This window comes from Lichenostomus cassidix, chromosome Z (assembly GCF_008360975.1).
Source record: "Lichenostomus cassidix isolate B80296 chromosome Z, HeHo_3.0, whole genome shotgun sequence".
In the NCBI taxonomy this organism is placed as follows: Eukaryota; Metazoa; Chordata; class Aves; order Passeriformes; family Meliphagidae; genus Lichenostomus; species Lichenostomus cassidix.
In genome coordinates, this window is record NC_139511.1 from 21,918,034 (window position 1) to 21,944,689 (window position 26,656).

At 38.0% G+C, this 26,656-nt stretch overlaps 1 protein-coding gene across 3 annotated transcripts in view; it reads left to right on the plus strand.

The window, feature by feature from the left end:
* Positions 1-26,247, plus strand: part of GRAMD2B (GRAM domain containing 2B) — a 40,675-nt gene extending 14,428 nt beyond the window's left edge. For 2 of the 3 annotated variants that reach the window (XM_085043687.1, XM_085043689.1), the window contains exons 2-14: positions 8,728-8,850; positions 10,882-10,963; positions 11,280-11,346; positions 12,278-12,381; positions 15,758-15,853; positions 16,555-16,626; positions 16,749-16,829; positions 17,485-17,596; positions 19,300-19,422; positions 19,616-19,703; positions 20,219-20,320; positions 21,869-21,962; positions 24,973-26,247. In XM_085043687.1, coding sequence (XP_084899813.1) covers positions 8,728-8,850; positions 10,882-10,963; positions 11,280-11,346; positions 12,278-12,381; positions 15,758-15,853; positions 16,555-16,626; positions 16,749-16,829; positions 17,485-17,596; positions 19,300-19,422; positions 19,616-19,703; positions 20,219-20,320; positions 21,869-21,962; positions 24,973-25,014 — 1,186 coding nt within the window. In that variant the 3' untranslated portion in view covers positions 25,015-26,247. The remainder of the gene's footprint in view (positions 1-8,727; positions 8,851-10,881; positions 10,964-11,279; positions 11,347-12,277; positions 12,382-15,757; positions 15,854-16,554; positions 16,627-16,748; positions 16,830-17,484; positions 17,597-19,299; positions 19,423-19,615; positions 19,704-20,218; positions 20,321-21,868; positions 21,963-24,972) is intronic. The other variant, XM_085043688.1, reaches the window with a different exon arrangement.
* Positions 26,248-26,656: the final 409 nt, after the last annotated feature.

Sequence of the window (26,656 nt, forward strand, 5' to 3'; positions counted from 1 at the left end):
TGATTTTTATGGTTTGTTTGTCTGGCATATTATTCTACTGTAACAAATGTTTCTCAATAAGTGTTTGTCAGTTGATGAATTAAAACAAAATTAATTGACTGACTTGTGCGTAATCATAATTCACTAATTTTTTTTGTTAAAGTCTCTTTGAGAAAAAATGGGAAGTTATTTATTACTGATTCAAGGTTTTATTTCAACTTTGATCTAGGTTAACTCCTTTCCGGCAGTCAAACCTCTACTATGGTTTTGTTGGTTTGTTGGGGTTGTTTTTTTTTTTTTTGGGAAGGAAAAGAGGTGTAGGTGTGTACTTTTAGGGAATGAAGATATTAACACATACTAAGTGTCATATTTGCTAATTCTTCCCTAGTGGTTCTTCCTTATTTTTAGAGAAAAATTGTAGACATGGTTTGTAAAGAAGGATAGGCTTGCTAATGAAATATTTAAATTTAAGGTGTGACAGACTTTTCCAGTCTGGGTTTGAATCTTCATTTGTCCGTGATGGTGTATTGTAATCAATTCTGCTTTTTCCCTTTTTTCTTCCTGCCGTTCCCACTTTGTTCACGTTATGTGCATGCTTAACTTATAAAAGCAGCTTTTTAAAAATAATTGTTCCATGTTGATGATATGGATCTGAAGAGCCTCTTTTTTCCATCTAGGTGTCTCATGTGCTAACATGAAATACTCCCAGATGTATTTACTGGTTATATGCAAGTCTGTGAGAAATATTTGTTAGGTAACATACTAACTACAGTTTTAGGCAGTAGGATTTGTTGCTGGTGTTTGACAGGTGATACATCGTATCACAGTATTGTCTTCTTACTTCCATCTTCATAAATGTTGCAGTCACATAGTTAGAAATAATGTGTTTATCTGATGATGCCACTGCTGGGACTAATGATCTTCATGCTGTCTACATTGCTGTTGCCAAGACCATGTATATCCTTTCCAATGAATCTTTTCAGACCTGTGTGACTTTAACTAACCTCTACCTGGCACTGTTTTTGCCTCTGTCCTTGAAAGTCACACATAGGTTAGAAAAGTTAATAAGCTGCGGAAAGAGTGGCAGGAAATAATATGTACGCTGCAGATAGGGAGCAGACAATTTCAGCAGACTGGGGAATGTAGAGGCAGACTGAAGCCTTTGCCCTCTGTGGACAGAAGAGGGAAACATTCTAGTTATCTGACTGTGAAGCGGCAGTTCTGTACATCTCCCATAAAACCAGCCATACCCTGGCATGTCCTCTACAAAGGCCTTTTCCTACACATGCCTCAGTTTAGCCCTCTGGCTAACAGTTTTAGACTGTTCATGAAAGACAGACCAACTAGGTGAAAGTCTTGACGTACTTTTGCAGCCACCATCTGTGCTATTATAGTTCAAGAAGAGCTGTTTAGATTTGTTCAGCCTTTTTCTCAACAAGATGGAAGTTTATAATACAAAAGTCCAGTAAGTAACAGAATTATATATATATTCCTTTTTGGTTTTGAGAAATTTTAAAATTCGTGTAAACATGCTATGGCCAGCATAGGAGAGAGTGTGTTTTGCCATGGAGGACAACTTGTGGCCAGTGCAAAGGCTCAGAACAAAGAAGGAGGCTTTGAGAGCATTCAGACTCAGTGGCCTGGTGACATAGAAAATAAAGAGTCCAATTGGCCTTAGCAGGTGTCTGGCTACCATGTGTCACATATGATTCTAATAAGACTACCTTTTGCCAAGACTGGAAGGAAAATAGTTCCATATATTCAGCATCACAGGCAAAGGGCATCAAAGGCAATGTTGTGATTAGTGTTGCTTAGACCCACTGTCAAGAGCTAGTATTTCCTAGTGTGAAATAGTAGCTTTTTGTTCAATTGTCCACATTGTTCTGGTCTTTTCCATGAACACATAAGCAGGTCTATGAGAGTTATCATAGGTTGGAAAAATAATAACGGGAAATTCAGCATTGCCAGATCCTTGGTGAGCAGTTCACTTCTGTTCTTGGTGAAATGCGGGATGAAAGGTCAAAAATGTACCTGGGTATTCCTTGGAACTTCAAATTTTGTCTCCTCATTTAATATTGTCTTTTAAACAAGGAAAGCATGATAAAGCACAGTAGATAGACACAATTTGATGCTCATTTTCATCTCATTGTTTTTCATTTGGCTTTGTTGTGCACTAGTCTTGCTGGGGGACCTCACGAACAATGTAAATAAGATATGTAGGAGCAGAATCTATTTTTAACACAATTTAAACTGGGAAATCTTATTAATGATTTTGGATTATCTTTTTTCAATGCCAGTTTTCATAGAAACTGCTTTATGAGCAAATCCAGCACTCCTCTTTGTATATAACCTGTGAGAAGAATCAAAATTATTTTTTCCCATGTACATTGATTAAAACATTTTTTTGTGCAGCATAGTGAGTCATTATTTCTAAAAGTGCCATAGAACAGAAACTGGTGGTCAAATGGTTCATGGCAGTTTCACTTTTTAAAAGCAGAGAGTGGAATAAAAGTGTTGGTAAGATTGCTCCCAGACATCTGCTTTCATCTCTAGTTATTCTGCATTCTTAATAACAGTTGTTAATATAATTATGGGTGTCTGGTTTTTTTGGGTTTTTTTAAGTATTTGAGTCTGATGTAACTACTTTGTTTTTTTCAAAAGCACAATTAATGCTGGAAAACTGGCAGCCAAGTCCTGTTGAGGTATGTTCCTCTCAAGTTCTTCCTCCAGAAACCAGAGGTGCAGCTTCAGGTCATGAGGCCAAGCCTTTATGATTATTCTCTGGAGATCAGGCCTCATTTGTAAGGATGCTTGTGTTTTTTCAGATAGATTTGTGTTGTTTCTGCCTGAATTAAGAAACAGCTCTGATTGGTAGATGTCTATATGCTGGTATTGAACATATGAATTATAGGTAGATGCTGTATTTATCTTTTTTATTGAATATGGTATTGAACAATTGGTAGGCCTGGCACTTAAGTGGCTTTTCCCACTTTTCTGCATCCTGAACAAATCATAAATTGGGATTTTTTTCTTTTCTTTTTCGCCTGTTGCCTTGAGAAGCTAAAGAAAAAAAAAGTGATTCAAGACTGTATGCTTCCTTTTCAATATGAATTGTGATCCCATTTTTGTCTTGCTTTGGGTTAGAAGATTAGGTAGGCTAGAGCTAGGAGATAAGAAAACATTTTCTCCTAAAGGGTGCAAGCAGGTTGAAGAGTGAGAAACACACATGCTCCCATCCAAAGTAGAGGTGAATGAGAGTCTTTTGCTTAATTTTCTTTTTTTTTCCCCAGAAATGTGTCTGTCAAAGATTTCTATTGTGTGCTAGATTTTTTTATGCCTATGTTCAGATAAATAGTTGTCGGTCATCCTACTGAAACGCCCATGAAAACTGCATTATGAGAAACTTGTGGAGTTGAGTGAAGATACATATGAGAGGGCTTTTGCTTTTTGAAGTGGATATATGAAACGGAAACTCTTGAGAAGACAAGGGAGCTAAATGGCTTGTGTTCCTGTCCTAGTGTTAACTTAGTAAAAAATATCTTGTTATAGTGTCTCTTGTTTCAGAGCACGGGGAATTCTTCTGTGGTTTTTTTTTTTCTATGGAACTTGATAGCAGTCTGGTTTTGATTAGACAGGGAATACAGACAGTTAATAATAGATGGTATTTAGAGCAGAGAATTTACATACTTGCTAATGACGTCTGCGGTGTCACAGTGATCTTGCTGATGTCCGAGTGGTAAGGCAGTGTGAAACTTGATCTTGTTATTATGAGAAATGTCTATTCAGTTGAGGACAAAAACCTGACTTTCTCTGTCCTTAACAGTGTTGGAGAGGTTTTTGTTTGGTATTAACTCCAAAATTTCATTTGCGTTTTTAATAAAGACTTTGCAACACAGACATATGAAACTACTCATAGGTAATTGTGTTATAAGAGGTAGGTGTGGAATAGATCACAGTAAGTATTTCTGCAATTAATTACCTTGATTTATAAAATTAAATTCAGATTTTAAGGAAGTCCTAAACAATTGGGTTCATTTCTCTTCTGGTGCCATCTGACATCAACATTTCAGCTGTGCCTGCAAATGTGTTTCATCCTAGAAATGCCTGGGGAAGCGCATGATGCAAGTGTGCCCATCCGTATGCATGTTTTACACAGTTGATGTGCAGCTCTCTAGCTCTGCCTCCATTATGCCATGTTCAACTCTGACCTCATGAGAGCAGAATTATCCTGCTCCTTGAACAACCTGAGGAAGTTAAATCTCAGTCTGGTTCATACCTATTCATATTGACAAGCTGACCTTCTCCGTCATGCAGGGTTTCACATCTCCACACCATCATTAATGCTTTGCTGCTCTCCGTATTTGGTATAAATACATCTGCTGGCTGTAGATTTGCTATACAAAAGATGTACAAAGTCCTGCACTTCAGAATCAGCTGCTTTTCCTTCAGATTTCAGCCCTAAATTCAAGCTGTGTACTGAGTATATGGAATTATACAAATACCAAATGGATACATTATGACCGCATTTAACATTTATTATAACAGTTGTTAAGCGGCTTTCTGCCCCTATGTGATCAAGGTAGCTGTAGTTCATTTTCTGCCTCTTTTGATAGTTTGGGAGTCTCAATATTGGCTGTCCATTTGCATGGTAAAAATGGTATGTGGTCTTAGAAGTAGATTAGATTATAACATTATTTTGAGGCGATGTTTTGGGGGATGTGTCATCTCACATAAGCAGTGCTGTGTGCCATGTAACACTGGGGCATGGCTGTAGAGCTATGGGAGGCATTTTGCTTCTGAGTAACCAGACTGTACAAACAGACAGCACTTAAATCCTCAGTCTGAGCACTATTGCTAATTTTTCCAGTATGGAGACCATTCTAATCTGCTATGGAGAGGACAGCAGGAGAATTTACAGTGGAACAGTATTTTCTTCAGTCCAAGTGTGAAGTAATTGAACTGTGTACAGTATGAAAGCAAGCTCGTCAGATAAAACACTCCCGAGTCTGATTACACATGCAAAAAAAGTTTGTTCAGACTGGTGTGGCATAGAAAAGATGTCTAGTAGAATGATGGGACATGTCTTCTGAAAGAAAACTTCAAGACTTTAGTCCTAGCAAAATGTAGTTTGAGATGATTGCTTCTCTAGGACATAATAGGTCAAGGAAAGTAAGTGGTTAGGAGGAGACCTCTGACCTGCAGCATGCTTAGCAGTGCCCTTCCGAGTATTGGTACATTCCATCTACCCTCTTGTAGTCATCTCTGCTTGAAGCATGTTGCTGGTATGTCTTTTGGATAATGCCTAGATAAATCTCTTCATCCTGCTCTGTCTTCCCTTCTTTTAAAACCTGCCAAAGTCTGTCATCTTTATTTGGGATCCTTAAATATTTGAAGTCTCTCCCTTTGACTTTGTTTCTGTAAAAGTAACCCATTCCTTTTCCTGAATAGACTCCTATCACGGACTAAGAATAGCTTAAATAACACTATCTTTTAGCATTAGGACCATTCACACTGCTTTGATTCCCTTGTCAAATCCTGTCAGTCTGCCAACAGCTATCCAGTAAATCCAACAGAACCAGAAGATGCAGAATGTCACTGTATTTGTGATGGATATTTTCTCATGCCTTGTACCAAGCGTGGTTGTGGATATTAGAAATTGGAGAGACTTGGACACTGGGGAGAAATTACTTCCCAACTGTGTCGGTTGATCATTTGCAGTAATACACCAGTCTAACTGCTGTTGTAAAATAATCCTTTTTATATAATAGAAGCTAAACTGGACAAACAGGACCTTTAAGGTAACATCATGATCTGATACGTATGCTCTATCCACAGAAGGAACATTGCACCAATGCTGAGTCACATTAAACCCTTGGCATGTATCCTTTGATTCCAGTTTTGCAAACAATTGAAGATGTACCTAACATCTCTGATTATTCAACAACTCTTTTTCCTCCTACGTAACTGATCTGCAATTCATGCAGTGGGGGTCTGGTTTGTCACAGCTTATTATGGCTTCTGAACTTCTAGACTAGCTATCAGGTGGACCAAGTCGCATGGATGTCCTGAGAAAGCTTTGTAGAAGTATTTGTGTGGTTGCAAGGTATTAAAGACAGTTACCACCCTTTAGTTCTGGAATTTTGGTCTATCTTATGTATGCCTGAAAAGTGTTTGTGTCTCGCTCGTAACAAAGAGAAGATTCTTCTGGTACTTACAAAACAACTACTGGTAACTTAGCTGTTCTGTGGAGCTATAATTATCAGAAGTATAAGGACTAGTCCTTACGTAGTTTTTCATAATGTGAAGGAGGCATAAGGAGGTAGGGTGAAGGATAGACATGGGGAAACCATATCAGCTAGTAGGAATAGACCTTATTGCTACTGTCAGTGTCACATGCCTCATGGGTGAGTCTCCTCACACCTGTGCTGCTGTTCTTGGCTGCAGAAGGCAATCCTGGAGAGGTGTGCAGGCTGGCACGGGTTAGCATTCCCATGCACACCTTTCAGCAGGATTAGCGTATTGAAATGGAGCTCTCTGCCATCTGAAAGCAGCTAAATGGGATGGATTGAGACACGAGAGATTCAGGAGTAGTAGAAGGTAGTAGGCAAGACAGAATAGAACAGGCTTATTGGTTTGACTGCAAAGTATGGAATTCTTTATGGATGAGGGAAAGGGAGTGTGAATACTAAGTTTAAAAAAGTAACAGCAAAGCATCTAACCACGTTGACAGGTGTAAGTGAATGCTAAAACCTGTGTTACAGGGTTTTTCTAAAGATATTTGTAGTACAGAGATGTGAGACAGGCCACCTTGATCAGCTGATAGCACTACCATGTAAGAATAGCAGGCTGTCCAAGGCAGTGATGGACACCAGTCAGACTTCAGGCTCAAGCAACTATGTGTTAAAAACAGTACTGTGTTACACCGTAGTCCTATTCACTTGGGAGTTTCCATGCTGAGCTGCTTTTTTGAATGAACCCAACAATTTTGCTTCACCCTGTTCCTCATCCCACTCATTTCTGATATTCTCTGGCCACCCTTGGGGCCCAAGGATTTCAGGAATAGAAATATAGCAGGACTGTGAATAAGATGTTTTCAGGATTTGCAGACTTCGGGAATACAAACTCCCCTATGTTTGCAGGGAGCACCTTGAGTTGGTAGTCTATCTGTCTGCTTAAAATCTCAAACAGCATAAAGCTGCTTATTTGAGTTTTTCGGGCAGATTGGGTTCCACTTGAATCTCATAAATTGCCTGTTTGATTGTAGTTTATGTTGACTGAAAATAAAAGCTGATGATGTGTGGTCAGGCTGAGCTGATCCAAGAGTGAAGCTATGGGGAAATAATAGGGCTTTTTCCTTATTGGCTTTGTGTATAATTGAAAGGATTATGGCACTAATAATGTGTGATTCAGGAAGTAGGAATTCAGTGCCCCTGTGGTAGGGAGTCCTAAGGGTTGAGGAAGGATTAGACAGGGAAATAGCTGCCCTGTAAATATAAGATGCCTTAAGAATCCTGGCATTTACCCTGTGACATACGCTCTAGTTGAGGTAGGATAACACCTCATTAGATCTCAATTAAGGTGGTGTGGGAAAGAGAAGTGAAGTGCATCTTCTGATCTTACACATCAGAGCATAATAAAAACGAAAAATCTTTTTGTACCCTTCCTGAAAGAAGATTAAGTCAGTTTGAGAACCTCTGTTAACAAAACTTTTGACTTAGTATGAAAACAACTTGTTCATAGTAAAGACAGTGTCACATGATGGGGGGGGTATTGCTGTAAACTTGCAGAAATTATGATGGAAAGGTTCTGTAAATAGGGTCATTCAGGCCAGGCATTAATTTAGTGGGCAACATGGTTTGGCTTTCCTCTTTAATCCTAAGAGCATCCTATAGTTTTTCTGAGGCTTCAGGTTTCTGCACACAAGTGTGTGTATATATTTGATGTGTCATTTTAAAGTATTATCATTCTTCACACCCTGTTATTAATAAACAGCTCTTTTTCCCTAAATTTTCTAAGTTAACACTTTGTTGGAACATTATGGAAAGGAAAGCCAGCAGAAGACTCTAATGGCACATTGCTTAGCTTTCAGACTCCGGGTCCATAATATGCATTTCTAAATCAGTGGCACATGCTGTGAAAACACGATGTGCTGTCGTAGCATTGCTGCTTTTGTAAAATAAACTCAATGCTTTTGTACTTGGAGAAAAACCTTTATTGTGAAAATTCTGCTTGTGGACTCTCACAGAAGAGGTAAGTGAGAGGCAAAATAGGGCCCAACTTCCTCTTGCAATGCTGAGCCACAAATAATGTTCTAAGCACCAAGTGCTGTCATGCAGGATGTTTTTCTCCTGGCTTGCCAATCAAATTAATTGCCATTAGTCATCTGAGTCTGAGTACTGAACATGGAATGCATTTTTCCTAAACGAGACATTCTATTCGGAACGGAAGCTAGAGCTACAAATTTTATGGGTGCTGAAATATCCATGGCAGTATTTCAATTTTCCGCTCTTCATTGCTGAAATTCCAGTACTGGAGCTCAGAGTACAGCTCAGATGTATAATACTGTCAAGTCAGTAGATAAAGATTTTTTTCAGGATCCTAACAGAAAGATATGTCATCATTTCGTTCTTTCATATATGATGTATTGTCAACATGCTGCAGTGACATTTGACATTTCTGTGAATCCTGTAATGCACACTTCTGTCTCTTTAGTTATTTATTTGTTTGTTTGTTTTTTTCCCTCTGCAGTTCAGATGGGGAAAATGGAACAGATGAAAAAAGAAAGGCTGGAAAATCACCCCCTGCGTTGCTGCAGACCCCTACCAGTGAAATGGAGTATTTTGATGACCGGAAAAAAGTTGATGTTGCTAGGTAATGTCTTAAGTACTTAAGTACTTAAGTCAGTTTTCTTCTAGTTAGACAATTAGAATGGCTACAACCCACTTCAAAAGCTAGACTGAGTAGCAATATTTCTCAGATATCCTAGTTGAGGGTTAGCTTGCACTGTTTGCAAGTAAATTGGAATCAAGGCACCTTCCTGGGTTGCTGTGTTGCCCACCACAAGTAGTCACAATAGAATTTAGACTTTGAGCTGGCTTAGTTTTCCTGTTCTAGGAAAAAATATGGCACTGTTTGGTGCCACTGCTAGTGACATCCCTTTCATAATCAATGTGACAGGCAGTTGAACTGAGCCGCAGTTTTAGTCCTGGACTGTTTCCAGAACACTTTCATGCTGAAATATTGATTTGCCACAGTAAAATTATGACATAAGTTTTCACTTTGAACTCTGTGCTATATTGCATCAGATTTATGTAATGTCCCCACAAAGACACCTTATTTTCTTGGGGTACTGGAATGCATTTTAAATGCTTCTAAAAGAATCTAAAATCCTGCTTGGATGGCTTGAACCCAGCCTTTGCATCTCTTTCACTTTGTCAGCTGAACAGCCAGTGGTCAGCCTGACACTGCTGATTTGTTCACAAGGCAAATATTTTAAAAAACATCACTTAATTTCATGAAGCATCTTTGAGGAAAAGGTATTTCAAGGAATACATAATCACTTTTGGTTTTTTCCCAAATGTTGTAGTCTTAACCTCTCATACTGTAATTGACTACAGGCTGAACATGATTTTTATTAGGCCTACTATTTGTTTCAGTTTGACCTGTACTTTACATAAGCACAAAAATACACGTAGTCACATGTTTTAGAGTTTTCTTCTGCGAGGGACCACCTGAGATATGCAGCCAGTTCTCCTGCTGTCTAAGTCAGTCCTGCTATACAATCTGTTCCCAGCTGTGTCTCCATAACACTCAGGGTTTCACTTCCTCTCACTCTTACAGTATATTCTGGAAACCCTGAGCCTCTCAAGCTTAGGGAAGTAAAGAAGGCTTGTTGTGCAGGATGTGGTTCAGTAGTGGAAACTTCTGTAGCACCTTTCTTTTCCTACTGTATCTTTAGCACAGCATGTTTTTCAGGTTATTAAATATGAGTCCTGTGATATGTTTTTATCTTCTGCTGTTCGGTTTGCATCTGAAGGCCTCTGAGAAAGAGCTACCTGATTTTTATAGTTTGTTGATATGCATTTATTCTGTGCCACATAGCTCTCAGAGGGAATGTTCTCCTCTTTCTGATTTATGAAACAGTTATCCCACCTCTCTGTTTGTTTTTCTGAACAGTCCGTGCCTTTAATTCTTCCTGTATAAAACAGGCAAAACTGATTTTCACAGCCATTGACAGAGAATTTGCTCTGTACTTGTTCTTTTTTTAGAGTTGTTTGAGGTTTTGTTTGATTTTTCCAGTATAAATGGCTGGAGCTAGTATGGCTGGCTATACAACTGACACTCAGAATGCCATTTCATTTCCTGTAGGGTTGCTGATTATCTTAATGATTTCATTACACTACACGATACAGTTCATAGCCATCCTCTGACTTGTGCACCAATATTTCTTCTCTTTTGCACTTTTCAGATGAGCTCACATCTTGTCATACAAGTTCACAGTTCTCTGTGCACTGCCTTGCACCTCAGCTACTAAGTTTTATCCTATTTTATCTTGCATTACTAAGGAACATGTATTAGTATTAGTATTTCATATGTTGCCGAGAAACAAGTGTGAAGCTAAGCACTGTGATAATTCATTAAGTTGGAAAAACGTTTTGAGATTTTTCCACTTCCTTACAACTAAGAAGCTATTTAGAATACCTGACCTAAATTAGAAGACCCTCAGCAGACTGTCATAGTTTAAGATAAAGATACATTACTCCTTATCTCGACATAATTCTTGATGAATTAGATAAGTTATCTAATGGATTCATATGTTCCATGGAAAATCATATGCTGTTGGTAGCTTATGAGGATCAGTGAACTGAAGCCAGGTTTATATCAAATGCTTTAAATCTTCAGGACCAAGAGCAGCACAGATAGTCCAGTCCTAACAATCAAGAGTGACTCCAAGATTGAAAGGAAAAAACGTGCCTCAAATCAGGTAAGGCAGAGACTCTACTTGTTTGCTTACGTACAGTAAGAGTAAACAGGTAACTACCATGTGAGGGTTTTTGTTTAGCTGTACCATAGTTGTTGTTTGTATAAGGACGTGTGCTCCTTTTTCATTGGTATGTTAGGGTCTGGGTAAAGCACAACATAGAGTTAAATAGCCACACAGGAAAAAATGAGGACTTCTTGTAAAACAAGTGGGCAAAATGGGAAGGTGTGGGGAAGACAGGAAGTGGAGCAGGTCACTTGATTGTCAGACTGTCTAATAAAGTGTGTGTGTTTGGGGTGTGGGGCTTTTTGTTTTCTAGCTGAAGGCAAACGCACACTTTCATAAGCTGTTTCTAGATGTTCCCATTGATGAGCCACTGAAACAAAGTAAGTATTCATCCCTGTGTTTTTGTTGGCCATGGATCCTAGATCATGTTGTTACACAACAACGTGGTGATGTACAAAAGGAACTACCTAAATTTTAAAAACCTTAACTCCGGTTGGTTAGAGGTACAGGGCCTTGATACACATGCAATGGGCATTTTGTTTTAGTCTTGGAAAACTTAAATCTCTGCATGTTCAGTATATTGGGAAATTGTAGCCCACTTTGCCATTCTAGAGAGTAGCCTAATGCAAAATTTTCTTCCATACTAAAGGCACTACTTGAGACAGCATTGGTCAAGTGATTAGCTTGAGTTTTTGCTGTTGATGATTTAATATTTAAAAACACTAATAGGAAAAGGAATGTTTAAATGTTTAAATATTTATATTATTGTCTGTGGTACTTATAACAAGGGAATTCTACATGGACATGTATAGCAAATGTTTCTTGAAAGGAATACAGGGAAGGTGGTTCATGAGTGAGAAATGGTTTGGTCAATGTCTGTGAAGTAAAAGCAGTATTACTGTGCATGTGTTGTACATCTATTGTACATCTAGTTTGGACAACTGTCATAGAACTCGAAGTTTAAAAATAAAACCTTTCATTAAACTCTTTATGTAAAATGTTTATAGAAGCTAGGTTGTATTCTCTCAGAAAAGGTTTTTGACCTTTGGAGGCCAGTTGCATGTTATTATTCATTTTATTCATTTCAGTTGTTGTCCTTCAAATATTTTGAGTCTAAACTTAAGCCCATGACATCTTCTGAGCTTGTCAGTGTTAGTTAAATTTATTGAAAATTTTGAGGTTTGGCAATGTTTATCAAAAGGTATAAATCTAAACATATCATGGCTTTGAAAAAAGAGCAAAACAGAAGCCAGATAGGTTTGGCTTGGGTTGTGATTATGTTAAAGATTATAGAGTATCTATTTGTTTCAGGCTTCACCTGTGCTCTGCAGAAAGAAATTCTATACCAAGGAAAGTTATACCTCTCTGAAAACTGGATTTGCTTCCATTCCAAGGTTTTTGGTAAAGACACTAAGGTTAGTAAAATCTTTATGTACAGAACAGTAATGCCATTCGTAACAATTTGTTCATCACCAGGAGTTCAAATTATTGTGCAAGGCAAGAATACTAGTATTTCTAAGTTCTGCTGAGTACAATCAGTATTCATAAGTGATTTTCAAAATTCACTATAGAGCTGAGTATTATTATAATTATTAGAGATTGAGTCTCTTGTGTAAGGACTTCATGTCTGAAGGAAACATGAAGGGAACAGATCTGACAAGCAGCCGTGAGCACATTGTTAAACCCGTGTAGCACAAATTGCAAAAATGTTTCTCTTGGGGTAAAAACTTAAAAGAGGAGGAGAGGAGGAGGAGCAGGAGGAATGAAGGCTGAAAAGTATTGAGGACTCCAAGACTATGGTTGGGGAACTGGAGAGAACAATCAAGCATATTAACGCAGTTAAAGAGGAAGAACTAAAACTGGCTTCTGACTTCCGTAGCAAAGCTCTCTAAAGTATTCTTCTAGCATTCCTGTTTTGCATAAACAGAGAACAAGAAAAGAAGAACAAGTTGGCAAGGTTTTTGCTTGTGGACCTAGTATGCAGATCAGAAATGAGATGTGAACTGGTGGGAAGATAATAAATTAGTCTTTCTTGGTGACCCACCTAAAGCTAGGTACCCCTGGGGTGAATGGCATGCATACAGAAAAAACAAAGGCTTTGCAAAAAGATTTGGATCTGTTGATTTGGAGCTTTTGGAGTGCACTTTGTTTACATAAACTCTACTTTGTTTTTGCTCTTCTGGGGAAACAGATTTGATTTGCTTCAAGTATTTATTTGGCTTCTTTCTTTTAGGTACATCTTTGAGCAAAGTTCCTGGTTAGATCCAGTGAACTGAATGCTGAAACTTTTTTTAAAGGTTTTTTTTTTAAGGTGTAGTAGGTTTAAAAAATGCTTAAAATTATTAACAGCACATTGTCTATAGCAACCTTACGGGTTATTTATTGTGTTTCAGCATTTGGCCCAAGATTGTTTTTGATTCCTAGTTAATGGATTCTGCTAGTCATAGACAGTACATTAATGTGAATGGTGTGTATGTTGGTGAAAGCTATGTGACACAAAGAAAATGAACACCTGAATACTGTGATTCGATATTAGTAACAGCTGTATTGGCAATTTACTAAAATTGAAGCTGCTGTACTAGCAATCTTCCATTCACCATGAACAAATGGAGCTACTTCAAACTGTGGAACAACTCTCTGAAACCACCTAAGCTAAATGTATATAAGAATATGATAGAACTGTACTGAGTAGAAAAACCTCAAAAAAAGATGCAGAATAATGATGATATAGTACTAGGAAATTATCTTTCTCAACAGAGTTGTAAATGCAAGAATATATACATACTTATGTATATGCTGAAAAATGAAAAGATTATACAAGATGCGGTAAAATAAACACTATTTGTAAATATGATTATAGCAATATTGCAAATTATTTAGTTCTGGGTCTTATCCGAAAACATTGCAGGGAAAATTTAGAGTGAAGAGTAGAGTCCTTATCACAGACTTGTTCAGATTTTTGGAATACCATCAAGAAAAAAGCAGGAAAATCAGGGACACAGTGAAAAATTATATAGTGGGAGGGGAAGGAGGAAATCATTTGGGACAGGAAGAGGAATATTCTTAGCTGTCAGATACACTGACAGAGTTTCCAAGATGCAAAGGCTGTGTTGCATAGAACTTGTAGAACAATTTAAGCTTAGGGATAAAGTGTTTAATTGTGAGAAACAGCAGATCTACACATTCCAGTAACTTTTTTACTAGAATTCTACCTGCAGATTTTTTTTTTTATTGGAAGCTTTTGCACAAGGGGCATCTATGCAAATCAGGAGTTTTGAGTATGCAGTAAAGACACTGTGTATATTCAAAAACAAAAGATTGCTTCTGCAGGATTGAATAGGCATTGGATGACATCACTTTCTTTCCAGGTAGCTCTGATTTGGCTATATATATTGGCCTTGAGTCTGTCTTGGATTTAGACATTATCCTTCCCTTTTAAATTACTTTCTAAGTTTCCTGCAGGTAAACCTTTTATTCTGAAATAATTATTATTCCAGATAGAAGCCGTTGTGATCAAGCAGTGATTCTGCCATTTCAATCTAACGCTGTGGGAAGAGTACAAAAGCAAGTGCTTAATCTCGCTGAAGTACACTTTAGTTTTGATTACAGTAATGTTATGCATCAAAACTGCACACAGTAGAATGCTGTTAACATCTCTGATGTAAAGTTCTTTGAGGTGAATTGTGAACTGAACCAACTAGAATAATTGCAAGCTGCTTTTTTGTAGCTTGTAGCAGGATTTCTGTTCAAATAGTATTTGGCAGTCTTGAAACCAAACTGTTATACACAAATATATCTTTTTTACCTGGAACAATTTTTCATTTCATGATTTCATGTTACTGTTCTCAACAAAAGTTAACAAGAAACTGCACAGAGTAACTTCATTTTCCTCCAATGACTTGTTTTTAATTCAGTGCTGTGATTGCTAACTGAATAATTTATGGACACTTTTAACCTTGCTTCCAAATTTCTCAGGTAGTTGTGACAGCCTTTGCCAAAGGTATATTTAACAGGAACTGTTTCTTAATCATTTGTATCCAGGATTATTATATTTGCCTAACTCGCTAAACCTCTAGGCTTTTCAACTGATTGTCTACAACCAGGTTTTTTTTTGCTTTGTAACATGGGGTTTACAGGAAGAGCTCATGCAGAACATCTAAAGTGAAATACTCTGAAACTTAGCAGACATTAATGGGGTTGGATGTAAGCACAAAGCAGGAAGGAGAATTGAGAGCTCTTCACTGTAAATGTGGACTGCCTGGTTGGCACACACATGAATCAGTTGAAGCCAGCAGTTACGTGGGTATTGGGTCTTTCAGTGTTGCTGAAGGATGAGCTATTTACTCACCTTCTTGTTGCAGATCTGTAAGTGGTGAGAAGACTTTTATGTTTGTTCTTCAACAAGCTTGTCTTGTCTGGTTTGTTCTGAAATATTTGGTTTCTAAACAAGGAAGCATAACTTTAAGACTGGTTCATTTTGCTGATCTACAGTGCACTAAGCCTGTAGTCTTGTGAGAGCCAGAAGGGATCACGAAAGGAAGACACAAACAAAAGCCTGGATTAACATTTTATAAAAGCAGAAGAAAAAGTAGTTAAGAAATAGTAATAATCTGAAACCATACCTATTTCACATGAAATAATAGTAATCAGGAATGTGGTGGAGAGGTCTTTAAATGGCAAGTGTTTAAGGTCTGGCTTATCCCAGTAGCTGGGGTGGCCCCTCAGGAATTAGCATGATGCAGATTTGAGTGCATGTATTGGGATTCAAATGCTATATTGATCTTGTTTCAGATTAGTATACCTGTGCTGTCAGTGACACTTCTGAAGAAAACCAAAACTGCCCTTCTTGTGCCAAATGCACTGATCATAGCAACAGTGACAGATAGGGTAAGTAGAGGACATTGTAGAGGACTTGTAGAGGACATTGATATTTCAGTGAGAAAATAAAATACAGAATCTCTGTTTGCCACCTGTTCTTCATAATCTTTCATCCCCTGTTTTCCAAGACTTCATAGCACGGGGGGAACAGAAAAGGCTGGGTGAGGAGAGGCATGCACGGGGTTACCTACTTGTTGGCAGCTCTGTCAGTGTTCTTCCATTTACTTGTATCTCTTACTGAACCAATCATACCTTAGACACACAAAAATATGTTGCTTATAATGATATTCAGGAATAGTAATTACATCAATCAGTAGGAAATGTGATTGTGCTGTGAGCAGCTTTGGAAACAACCCATTTTCATTGCACAAGTATTTTGTGGATGCAGGAGACTGTACATAAAAGTAAGTTTGGGGTTTTTGTAAGGGGTAGGTAAAACTTGGCATGGAAAATGTTTTTAAAAGAAAGAACAGATCTGGAATGTGCTCTGGTTCCTGCATGAGAAAGTGATAACTTTTATGTGCCTGTTCTGTGTTCATATGATTAAACTCAAGTTGTAGGCTTAGAAGGACCTCAGGCTTTTCCTGACATACTAAAGTTCTTGAAAATAGTTACTTGATTAGCAAAATCACCTGCCAGTTTTATTTAGATAAAAGGAAGCTTGTACTGTATGCCTTTTTTCAAACAGTTGTGGAACTTTTGTTTTGCAGTACATGTTTGTCTCATTACTCTCCAGAGATACCACCTACAAGCTATTAAAATCTATCTGTAGACATCTTGAGGTAAGTGCACTAGTGGCAATGAAGATTGTATGTAGTTTTGTGTTCATTATAACTGCCATCCTGCTGTGAATACTAGGTACTTTCTGCTTGTGTTCCTTGTTAACACTGCTGCTTTTTTCCAGGATACAAGCGTGGGCAACAGTCCAAATCCCTCTTCGGCAGAAAACAGCTTCAGGGCTGATCGCCCTAGAACTCTGCCCCTGGTAAATTGTTTAGAAGTTTGTTCTTTTGTTGCATGGAGTCTTTCAGTGCAAGTACTGTTTATAATGCCTGAAGTAAGGAAACTAAGGGAAATCATGACATCTGTTTCTAAAACTTCCATGAGTTTTTAACGCTAGAAAGCAGTGGGAATAATTAGCATAATTATCTGGTGACGTGTAGTTTTTATACATGTGTATGCTTTGGATTTATTGAAGGTCTGTATGTTCTTCATATCTCTGCGAAGCAGTCAGGTTTTACTGTACTGACGTAAAGTTGCTTAGTCCTCTGCCATGAACAGTTTTTGAAGTGTTTGTAGTAGCAAACCTTCCTCTGTAAGCCAGTTCATTCATCTGAAACAGCTGTGAAGTCACATGTGATGACCAGAGTCTGTCTATTAATGCTTGTCCCAGACTTCACAATTTGTCTAATTTAACAGTATTTCTTTTTGTCAAGGCAGGGGATGAGGCTTGAATTCTGGTGATCTTGTGGAGCTTGTTTTTTAACTTTATCTGAACATCTTGATATTAGAGATTGTTCATTGTTGAGCAGTTTTAAACTTTGATCTTTGGTTCAGATTCTAGAGCAAGGTCAGAGGAAATCAGATTGCTTAGATTTAGGACAGGGCTGAGCCTTTTTGTGATTTGTTCTCCCCGTCAGGATTTCAATGAAGATTATTCTGATCTGGATGGAATAGTGCAGCAGCGAAGAGAAGAGATGGAAGAGTCCAGCAGCACAGGCTCACAGACACCAGAGCTGGAATGTTTCCAGGGTGAGTGGGATCATGGAGACCCCAGAGGAGGAGAATGGAGTAGCTCTCAGTTTTGCTTCTGTATCCCCTCCTGATGTGGAATCTACATTCTCCACAGTCCTGGAGAATTATATGGATCTTGAGGTCTTCCTCAAGGCCACAATACCTACATTTCTGATACTTTATGCTCTGCAATCCAGACTCAGTCAATGACTTGATCAACAGCAGATCCAAGTTGTCGCTACTGGTTCCAGTTGCTTAGCCATGCAAGCAGAGATAGAATGTAGGAGCCATCTGTGCTTTAAAACACAAAAGAAGAGCAAACAATCAAAACCCATTCTAACGTTGTTCAGGTCACAGAGTAACTTCTGGTCTATACAAACAACATTCTGTACTGTGGTGGCTTTTGGTGATCAAGAAGGTTATTTTGGACATGTGTTTTCATGCTTTTTTTTTTTAAACACTTCTTTTATTCTTCGCAGCTATTTAGACACTGACCAAAGTTGTTCTTTCTTTACATTGCTGTTTGTAATCTCCTACTTTTTAAAGTTCTTCACCTAATTAACAGCCATTCTAACTGAAACTCACAACATATAAGTTTATGAGTACAGCAATACTTAAGTAGCTCATGCTGAATGATAATATGAAAACCTAGATGTTAATATGAAAACCTACAAAATCTGTTGTACAATTCATATACATTTAGATGATAATGTGTTGTTATGGTGTTAGTATTCTGGTTTCCATCTTGTCTATAATTTGTATAAGAAACTGGTGAAAGAAATGGTCGTTTTTTATAGCAGTTTTCTGACGTGTTATTTTTTATTAACTCTCCTTTTTGCTCTGTGTCTTTTGTTCAGCAGGATGATTTGCTTTCATTGATATTTGATACTTACTGTGTCTGTTTTTAATTGTGTGGTGCTGTTCATGAAGCAGTAACTGAATTGTGGTGTCATCAGATGCCGCAGAAGTGCTTCTGAATAATGATTTAACCTGCTGTCTTACTTCCTGATGGCTAATAGCTACTTCAAACCATTTTCTTTTTCCACAAATCAAAACCAATATCCAGGTAATGAACCATCCTAGGAAAAGGAATTTAAGGCAGGGGTGGAGGGTAGCACATCTGTCACTCATGGTTGTTTCTTGTGCATCATTAGAACAGGTCCAGCAAGTAGAGCATAAAACTGAATGTGATTAGATTTTCCTGTCCCATTTCTTTCAAGACATCATTGGCATTTTTAAAAACAGTCAGGAAAGGGAGTTGTAATGTTCTTTTTAAAGTAACAAGGCACTATCCCCATTTGATATCCTTTAATATCCTATTATATATCCTATTAAAGTATAATATCCTATTAAAGTAATTTGGGATCATTAGTAAGTTTAGGCCTTCTGAGAGATGACTTTTGTGACTAAATAATCTTTTGCCTGGAAATTCAGTTGTAGCCTTCAACATTTTAATGGGTGGCCATCATTCAAAAGATGTGGAAATATAAATGCAACATACATCATCCATACATGCAGGTGCTTCTTTTTATTTTGTGTTGATGTGGAATTAGTATGTAAACTGTTTCAAGGATACTAAACAGACTGCTGCTTTTAACCCAAAAGTACAGAAATGCATGTTTTAAAATTCTCCTTTTCCTCTGTTTCTTGATCAACATAAGCTATCAGCAATTTCCTTTGACTTCATATTTCAACTTTATTAAAAATCTCTCTTTTGACAGATTATCATGTTGTTGAAACAGAGACTCACTTGAAAGTTTCCAAGCCTGAGGCCAAGTCTGTTCGTTCAGATGCACATAGTAAACGTGGGCCTGATGGAAAAGCCCGAAACAGTCCTCGAAATGGTAAGAAATCAAGGCCAGATCTTTAGCTGGAGTAATTTGAGATAAGTTTGCATAATTATGTCAGTTCACATAATTTGGAAGATATCTTTCTTTTTTATCCCTATGTTTGCATTATCTGTTGCATACTTCAATAAACTGTTTGTATTCTGTGGTCTGCTCTGGTCAAAGTAACACTTGGTTGTTTCCCTTGCAGGCCATTCTGAAGCCTTCAGGTTCCTCCACAAAGTGAAGTCTCAGAAGCTTTTATCCCTGAACCATGTACTTGTATTTTATGCCATTCTGTAAGTTAGCAATAACAGGATTGTCAAAAACTAGTGTTTTCTTATGTTTACATGATTGATATGATATAGGCATGACTGATATAATCTAAACTTTACTTGAAAAATGGCAAATATTGGCAATTGTGGCCTTTACACTTTCCAGAAGTGTGTATATACATACATACCTACATATATGTGTATATATGTATATACGTATATGTATGTAAGCCTGCTGGGGCAGTCTTACTTAACTGGCCATTAACTTTTAAAAACAAAGGATCTTTGGATTCAGAAAATGTTAAAAGTCTTTAAGGACTTGCAGATTCCTTTTGCATGTCAGTTAGAGAACACATACTCAAATCTGAGATTTTCATAACTGTCTGAGTGCCACTGATGATATTCCTGAAATGTTTCCAAGAATGATACCTTTATTTTTGAACATTTACAAGTAACAATTTAAATGGCTTTTAACAATAAATTTGTGAGGTACTGCTAAAGTTTCCTTAACTTATATACTTTGTTTTTCTCTCTTACAGCGTTTGTATATTAATACTTTCTACCTTCTACATGAGATATAAAATCAGTGTCCTGGAGGAACGCCTTATGTCCATCACAGCCTTTGATTCACATATTAAGGAGTAAGATAAACTCTGTAAAAACACTAGGGGTTTAAAATCTTGTTCCAGAGTAATGATTCCATGAAAAAGGTGTAATTTCTGTCTTCAGTCTTAGCATAATTTGATTGGCCTAAAGTAACAAAACACACGTTTATAACCTTTGGGCTAACACATCTGTCTTGATTGTATACCATTTTCTAAAGCTTTGTGGTTTTTATATGCCATTTAGGAACTGATATCTTGTCTTTCTAAAGTAAAAAAAACCTACACCATAAAGCAAAACCAAAACAAAATGCAAACACACCAGGGGACAGTTGTCTGTGTATTTGAAGAGGAAATAGGGAAAGGGACCTTAGTTACATAAATAATTCCTTTCTTGTAGTCATGTAGTCATAGCTGTCATCTGCCCACGCAGTCAGTTTTTTTGTTTCTTTGGATGTTGTTTTTTCTCCATGTTGCATAGGTAGAAAATATGCAAGCATTAAATGGAGAGGCAGTGCAGTGTACATTTTCCACAGCAGTTTGCCACTCTGAGTTGTATTGCCTCCCTGCGCCTGTCTTAGGGCACAAGGAAGTTAAACTGGATAATGCTGAAAATACTAATCTGTTTGAGTATTAGATTTTGCATTGACTCTTCTCCCCTTCTTGTAACAGATTTTTTTCCGTAGCTGCTCTGAAAAATATGGCTTCAAAAGTCATTTGTAAACTCAATGCAAAACCTGCAGCCACATGCAACATGGATGGAAATGCAGACAGCTGGAGAACCACCACATGAAAAAGAGAGGGGAAAAATAAAATTCAAGACAGAGCTGACTCAGGCATGGTGGAACTGTCTGCAAAGTGGTTCAAATTTAGCAAGGTCTTACATAAGTGTGCTTTTTAATTCAGCTTTCTTTGATTACCCATCCATGACAAAACAGGTCACTCTGACATTGCACTTGTGGTCATATCAAACAATGACTGTGCTGTTTATGGTCCAGCTGGTCTCAGCTGTCCTCTGTGGAAAGCAGTTGGATTTGTATGCATGTGTCAGAAGACAGAGCTAGGTTCTTCATAAAAAGGTGATAGAAAGGAAATGGTGCTCCATCGTAAACAACCTTGCATTTATATTTTACCAAAAATCTAAGAAGTGGGGTAAACATCACATAGTAGGCAATGTAAAAAGTCATTTTCTTACTTCTGGTATATTTTTATTAGCAGGATTCTATGTCCCTCTTCAGAAACACTAACAAAAGCAAGTCCTGTTTCTGTTGCTTTGATCCCAAACAGTACAAGATACGGGAAGGAAGATCTAATGTACACTTCTGCACTGTCAAGGGCTTGGGCTTTCTGATTTCCTCCAAGTTACAGGATGTGGAACTTACGGAACTTTTCAATGTAAACAGCTGTAAAGTGTTCCATCCAAACTTCTGAAAATGCAATCATGTAAAGTGACTTAAGACTTTTTTATCTGTAAAAAAGTACAGTTTACAATTTTGCCACTCTATTAATATCTATATGTGTATCCAGTTCTGTTTTCCTCTTTTTTTTTGTAGTCTGTCACATTTACTTTTTCATTCTATTTGACAGACGTCAAGTGCACCAAGATTTGGGATCTCATCTGCAAATTAATGCTGATACCCTTTGTGATGAGTTAACTGCTAATCTTAGAAAATTGGAAAAGGTAACATCCTATGATACAATGCAAATGCTGATAGACCAATCACATTCCTGCTGTGTTTCTATTATCGTTTATTTTGAAGTGTCAAGTGACCCCCAGATTTGATACCAAAAGGTGGCATATTTTCCTAGACAAAGGACTGGTTTTTGGACTGTAAGTTAACCCAAGTCTAAGCGTTGGTATCTGTAAAAGTTTTGCCTTGGGCTGGGGCTTTTAACCTGGAAAGTGGCCCTGAAGCAGACACTTCAGGGGTGGTAATTACATTATGTAGTGACCTTCTTTTTTTTTTTTCTTTTTTTTTTTTTAATCCATCAGGGCTAAGGATTTTGAACCTTTGTTGGTACTTGATGAACTTTTCTGTTTGGGGCTTTTGTTGGAGCTTTGGTTTTTTGATTAAGAAAGATGGTGCTTGCTTTCATATGGGGTCAGCTTCTTCGCACAAAGTGGCTGGAATCTGCCTGTGTTACTTTAGTAACACAAATGCTGCTGCACCAGTTGTGTAATTCCCCATACCGGACCTTTGCTTTTTACCATTTTCAAACTGCAAAACTAAACGTATTTGGTGACTTGAATTGGAAGCCTATGCGAAATGAGTGGGTGGGCAGACCTTATTTCCTTACTTGATGTTTTTCCCCACTGCTCTCATGGCCAGGGCTGAGCTGTGCCCTGCAGTGGGTCCACTGGATGTTGCTAGACTGGCTGTGTCATGGCCCAGAGCCACTGTCCCTGCACACCTTGTCCCACCTGCCCCCAAACCTTGACAAATGCACCCAGTACAGGTGGGTGAAATGTTGTATGTTGGCAACACGTACACAGGCCCAGCATGACAAAAACACCAGTGAAACAGAACCAAAAGTTACTTGAATTCCAATGTGCTTAAGTCACATGAAGTATTTTTGCCTCTGTTGCTACAACTGAGTCTGTGCCAAGGTCTTTCAACACCTTTTTTACCCCAAACCAAGTTTCTCAAATAACATAAAGCTAAGATTATATCGTATCACTGTTTACATGTATGGCATAGGTTTTGGAAATACTGCCAAAAGGGGTTTTTTCCCCCACATCTTCACCCCCTTTGGCCATGGAAATCTAGAGTAATGTTTGCTCAACCCCTCTCTATTCTCTGGGTAATAACTGCGTGAATGCAAGGGGAAAATGCTTACCAGATGGTTACCAGACACAATCTTCAGCCAAATTAGGTCATTTAAGAGGTTACTGGGTTCTGGTTTTCTGGGACAGGCTGGCAGGGTGGTTCATGAGAGACCTCATTTTAGTGGGAAGTCAGCCAGCCCTTTGCAGCCAGACTAGGCACTTTCCCACTCCCTTATATAGTCTCTGCTTGGAGGCAGTAATAGACAGCTGGATGGTTAGATCGTTCAGCTGTTCCCAGAGAAGTGACCCTCTGTCCTGAATTGGAGTCTGAAGTCGTGTGCTCTTTTTTGTTTAGTGGCTTGCTTTTTTCATTTAGTGTCTACAGGATTGGACCCTTAAACACTTACCTTTATCTGCCAAGTATGCAGAGCACTTCATAAGTACTTCTGCATACTTCTGCCAAGTATGCAGAGCACCTTGAATATAAGCTAAATCAGTATTGCCTGTAGCTGCATATTGCCACATCCTCTTAGATGAGCAGTGGCTGGAAATCTAATAGCTTTTTGCTCCCAGAGCAAAGTTACTGCAGTTGCTTAACAGTTTCATATGCCTTTGTGAAAAGTACTGGTAAACTGGCTGCAGCAGCAAAGGTAGCTTAAAAGTTCTAGTATAGCTTATCATCCCACCCCTGACTTCCCGTGTGACCACAGCACTGTAAACTAGAGCACTGAGATTATCTAGATTAAGAACTAAAAATTACTCTGCAGTTAAAGAATGTTTAGTGCACTAATGGTGCAATGACTTTTTCGGTGTGACCTTGTGATTTTTACAAGTTCTCCTTCATACTTGGAGCTAAGGGATTACCGTGGTTTAGCAAAATTCTGTTAATTTGGCTTTTAATTGTATTTAACAGTTTGTTAAAATGCAACATGTCTATCAAAGGATAAAGCATTAAATTGTGGAAGGGAAAATGTGGCCTAATAGTTCTTGTTCCCTTACACTAACAGCAGGCTAAAATGAAATTCTTGTTTATGTGTTGACTCTCATAAAATTAGGTGCTTCTTTACTGTTTCCCTTTCCTCAAAACACCCCTCTTGAGAAAGGTGTGCATCTGGGATAGAAATCATGAGGTTCAACTAAAAAGTGGTAACCTTGAACAGCAACTACAAAGGCTTCTCAAATTAAAGCCTGAAAGTAGCTGTGACTAAACCTGTAAGCAGTGCCTGCAAGTTACTGAGATATTGAGAGCATCTGTGTCAGGGGATGTGACCCACTATATTCTCTCCTTTCTGATTTTAAGGACAAGGAGATAAAAAGTGGATAAATGGGCCATGTAAAAATAGGTCTGTTCAAATTATTCTTGAGGATGCAACTGGCTGACATTGCTTTCATTGTAACTAATGGAAAATAACCCACAAACAATTCACTAAATCTGGTAAATGGGACATGCCTGCTAATGGTTAGTAGACTGTGCACACATCATGGCTGAAGCTGTTACAAAACTTATTTGAATTACCATTTAAACAATAGAGCTGTGACTTGGAAGCTTGAGGCTTTTACTGCATTTTGATCAAGGTGAAAATAATTCAGTTTCTTGTCCCCCTGCTTCTAGCTCTAGTTTTTATTTCTGTCTCTTTTTTTAAATTAGTAACAGAGGAGATGATCTATAGGAGAAAATTTCAGGAGATACTCATAATATTACACTTAGGTGTCCTGCTGGTTTATTGTGTCTAGATGCTCCATTTGATGCTAGCACTTACTGCTATAAGGAAAGCATTTAACAGGAATACCACTGGTATGAAAAGGTGTGACAGAATTAACATGCCCACCAAGTATATTGAAGAGTATGTCTTGATTTTATTTTTTATTTAAAATGCAGTGTAACACTTCTTGCCTGCCAACTCTTTCCCTCTGTTTTTCTAAGATACAGAACAACTTACAAAAACTCCTTGAAGATGGTGAATGAAACATCAATGTTCTTGGACTTCTTCAGACCTCATTCTTCTGTCTTGACAAACTGTTCCAAAGGAGCTCTGCTGGCCAGAGTTAAAGCTTCTTTATTTTCAGTCCAAACCAAGCTTAAACTATTGTAAAGGTCATGTCATCCTGCAAAAAAGTCAGTTTATTCTTCAACATATATCTATATGTTTTGAAAACATATATGGTTTGAGCTACATTTATCTATATGTTTTAAAAATGTGGGGATTTTTCTTTCTCTATTGTGTGTGAATTAATGGATTTTATAGCTTGCTTGATTCTAGACTTGCTTACACTGTTGCAAACCTGGTGCATATCCTTTTACCTCAACATTTACTTTATGCCTGTTGTCATACAAACGTAAATGTGAAGAATGTCAGTCATGATTCATGTACTGAAGTGTTGTGCGAATGAGCAGGTATCTGTTTTAGCTATGGTTATGGATTGGTGCTGTGCTCTTCATTTGTACTTACTTCTCTGCACTCTGACATCCCAAAGATCAGAAAACAGGCACCTCTGTATTTCGGTGTGCAAAGTCATGAATGTTTGAGGTCTGCTCAGTTCTCCAGTGCTGTAAAAAGGCTCAATTCCACTTCCTGTGATGCTGTATCACCACTGAGGGTTAGGTCTGTTTCTACTGGGCATTCAGGTTCCCTTGAAGTCAAGCTTGAAATATGTATGGACTTGCCAATTTACAATCAAGTTGCATATGAATAGCAATATGGGTGTGACACACCTGCACAACTTAGAAAAACTGCTCTATTTCTGTGCACTCATATGGTCTCTGTCCTATAAGTTAATCAGTGTGAAGACCCTCAGTCAGCTTTTCTTGGAGTTACATGGGGTTTTGGTTGGCTGAGCAAGTGCAATTTGTAGTCGAGTTAATGGAAATCTAGTCTTGGTATGTGACCCCAGGGACTGGATATTTCCACATAATAAGAACTGGCAAATCAATGGAGCGGCAATACAAACAATCAGTAGAGTGAATGGAACAGTGGACACCTGCTTTGTTGTATCACATACTGTTTTTTTCATGAGTGCCTAAGATGGGGATTTTTAGCTTTCTGATTCACCAAGCAGGCTCATTAGTTTTTAAAAGCAATATTTAGGATAATAACAATGACTATCTGTAAGTAACAGTATTGTTTATAATATGCTATGCATTTTATAACCATTTCTGTGAAATGTACCTACTTTGTTTAAATAAACTTTTTTAAAACAAGTGATTCAATGCTATAATTTGGATGAACCCAAGAGCACCCAACACTTTTGGTCAAATGTGATATTCATAAGGCTTATACCTTGAACTGCAGTCCTTCCTCTTACTCAGTTGTGTGTGCCTTCTTACCAGACCTCAATGGCAACAGAACAAGCAGAGTTGGCCCCCAGAGTTTTGAGGACATGTTAATAGTTTTCTCAAGTTGCCCAGCTTTCCTTCTTGGAGGATATTGGATGAGTATCGAAATGTTGAGGCAGCTTAGAGAGCCCTGTGCTCTCTAGCGTGCCTGCCTGGCTCAAGATTTCACCTGAGCACAGTAAGAAACTTGTGAGATTTGACTGAACTCTCTATTGAAGTCTCTGCCTCTGTTGCCTCAGCTATCATGACTTTATTGAAAACCTTATTTTCTCAA